We start from the raw sequence: 2,855 nt of genomic DNA, 5'->3' as shown, positions 1-2,855 counted from the left end.
CCCGTATTATAAATGAGGCACACTTGACGAATTTTGGAACAAGGATATATATATTTAACTTAACAATATCGCTCATACAATCCTGTACTATGCGAAGTGCACGTGGTGATGTCGTAGGAGCTGCTCTCTCAAAGCGGAGTCTCTAACGGAGTGATCTTCCGCTTCCTCATCCCTACTCCTTCTTCCCTATATTAAGGAGAGGTTGTTGCCAACTGTTTGGCTGTGCAGCGACAGTGCTGCCTACAAGCCTGGCCCCATTCTGCCACCAGATGGTTGGCTGGGTCATGGACTTAAAGGACGGTGCATAGTCGAGGGGAACGGCTCNGTATCAATAAACAACTGTGCAGCTTACAAAAAAAGATCTCCGGCGTAATTATAAATTAAAAGAAACAAATAAATCTTACCTTACCTGCCTTATTCCTGACAAATTTTCTTATTGCTTCCTACATTTTACGAGTCAAGCCTCGTGTGAGTTTATTTTATGGAGAAGACACATTTAAAGAACAGGCGGGAAACCGAGAGTCCGATAGAGGGAAGTTGGGAGCATGTGTGGAGTCCGATGGGGCAGGTTGAGTTAGGTACAGGAGGCCGGACTCCTTCGGTGTTGCCATTTTACTCTTAGCATGGCTAGGTATTAAAGAAGGCTGTGCTTACATCAAGACTTTTAGTTCCACTTTTCCTCACCGTACGCGCGGCGATCGAAATTCCGCAAATCTTACATCACTGGAAGTAAGCGACAAATTGAAGGATTCTCATCTCAAAGATTCAGTTATCCTTGACAGATCCTTGAATTTTAGAGAGAACAGTATGTCATAAACAATGAAGGTGGCGTATGGTTAATACTTTACGATTCTGTACCTTCTGTACCACATGACGCGTGCGAGCATAGTCATATACAACATCTTTCATGTTACTTAATGAAGAAATAAACGTGTTCTGCGATTATGGCTCAAGCGAAACTGAACTCGCAAGAAGAAATAAGTAGTACGCGTAACGATAAGGAAAAAGAGGCCGATGAGAAGGAAAGTAAGACTTCTCGAAACTATTTCAAAAATATTAAGACCGTTGTCACTTTTGTTATTGTATATAATTTGTTATTGACGGCTCATACAAGCAAATTATTTTTAATATTATAACAATCTCAACACAACAAAAAAAAAATTTATTTGCGCAATGTAGCCAATGTAAATAATATTAAATTAATTGTATTCTGTAGCTAAATTTTTATTTTATTTTCTGACGTATACATTTGTTTTGTCATAATATTAAAAGCTAATGATTTTTACTTGTAAAAAATGTTACCAGGTTCAACGACAATATTAGAATGTGCAGTTTGTCTCCAACCATGCATATATCCCGCAAGACTGCCATGCAATCACATATATTGTTACTTATGTGTCAAAGGTGTTGCAAATCAAAGCAAAAGATGCCCTATGTGTCGTCAGGAAATACCTCCTGATTTTCTTAACAGACCACAATTGGTAGAAGTAGATGAAGCACAAAAGGAGTCAGAACATTTTGAAGAAGAATATCAGTGGTTTTACGAAGGCAGAAATGGTAGGCTATTTTTGTTTAATTCATTTCGCTTTTTAAATATTGCTTATATTTTTAATAATATTTTCCTGAACATACATATGGTTATAAATACATATTCAACTTATAAATAATCCATTAGAAAATAAAGGATATCGATTATTAAAGAATAAAGCAGTTTATGTAAAATCGTAATAAATATTAATCTTAGCTAACAATATGAATGGATGAAAAATGAATAACTTCATTATTCGTTAAAAACATATTACGGAGTTATAGAAAAGTTTATCTGCTACCCCTTCATAGGTTGGTGGAAATATGATTCAAGGACCAGCAAGGATTTGGAAGCTATTTACAACCTAGGTAGCGCAGAATGTGAAATTTTAATTTGCGGAATGTTATATGTAATTGACTTTAAAAATAATTGTCAATACAGAAAACTTCAACCATATTGTAAACGTAAAATTAAACGCGATAGAAAGGATGCACCTTGCAAAGGTGTGTCAGGATTAAAATGAAAATGCTTCCTCTTTTCCACATGTAATTGGCATGAAATATTTCTAAATATATTTATATTTCACGTAATCATTTATGACACGTGAATGTATAATATTATACAAAATCATACATTATAAATTCCACTGTAGAATTACACACAAATATATATACATATTGTATGGTATGAAAAGTGCAAGGATGTTTCTATGTTTTTGTTATAGATATACTTTATTATAAAATAATTGCAGTTTAGTCTCGATGTATAGTTCGTAATAAAATCACTATTTCAGAATATGTTACTTTTCTTTACTAAGACCCTAACTGAAATAATTAGCATCCATCAACATGACTTTCACTGACAGAAGACCATGTGAACAACTTATATAATTAATTTTATTCTTAATTATGTTGTTCCAGGTTGGTGGCAATATGATCAACGTACAAGCCATGAATTAGAAACTGCATACAAACAAGGCAAACGGAATTGTGAACTGCTCATAGCAGGATTTCTTTATATCGCCGATTTTGGATCGATGCTTCAGTTACGTAGAAACGATCCTTCTAGGCGAAGGAAGATTAAACGTGATTTGTATAATGTTCCAAAAAAGGGAGTTGCAGGCTTAAGATTAAATAATCAAGATGAGGAAATTACTAGAGAAGTAAGGGGAGCTGAAAGGCCAGCCAGTCCTGCTAGCGATGATATGGGTATAATGAATAGTAAACATAGTTGTCTTTTGGAATTTTAGTACTATTTGTTATTAAATTGCAATGTTGTTTTAGCGTTATGTACTTAAATAATATAATTTTATGTTCAAAGGCACGGG

At 34.6% G+C, this 2,855-nt stretch overlaps 1 protein-coding gene across 2 annotated transcripts in view; it reads left to right on the top strand.

Annotated features, from left to right (window-relative positions):
* The first annotated feature begins 747 nt into the window (after positions 1 to 747).
* Positions 748 to 2,855, top strand: part of Rnf146 (Ring finger protein 146) — a 5,917-nt gene continuing 3,809 nt past the window's right edge. Inside the window, exons 1-3 of one of the 2 annotated variants that reach the window (XM_018033736.2) lie at positions 748 to 1,026; positions 1,306 to 1,557; positions 2,449 to 2,736. In XM_018033736.2, coding sequence (XP_017889225.1) covers positions 945 to 1,026; positions 1,306 to 1,557; positions 2,449 to 2,736 — 622 coding nt within the window. In that variant the 5' untranslated portion in view covers positions 748 to 944. The remainder of the gene's footprint in view (positions 1,027 to 1,305; positions 1,558 to 2,448; positions 2,737 to 2,855) is intronic. The other variant, XM_018033737.2, reaches the window with a different exon arrangement.

This window comes from Ceratina calcarata, unplaced genomic scaffold (assembly GCF_001652005.2).
Source record: "Ceratina calcarata isolate Rehan_Ccalc_2016 unplaced genomic scaffold, ASM165200v1 scaffold76.2, whole genome shotgun sequence".
Taxonomy (NCBI): Eukaryota; Metazoa; Arthropoda; class Insecta; order Hymenoptera; family Apidae; genus Ceratina; species Ceratina calcarata.
Note: the sequence above shows the minus strand (reverse complement) of the source record. Positions and strands in the feature narration are given on the sequence as shown.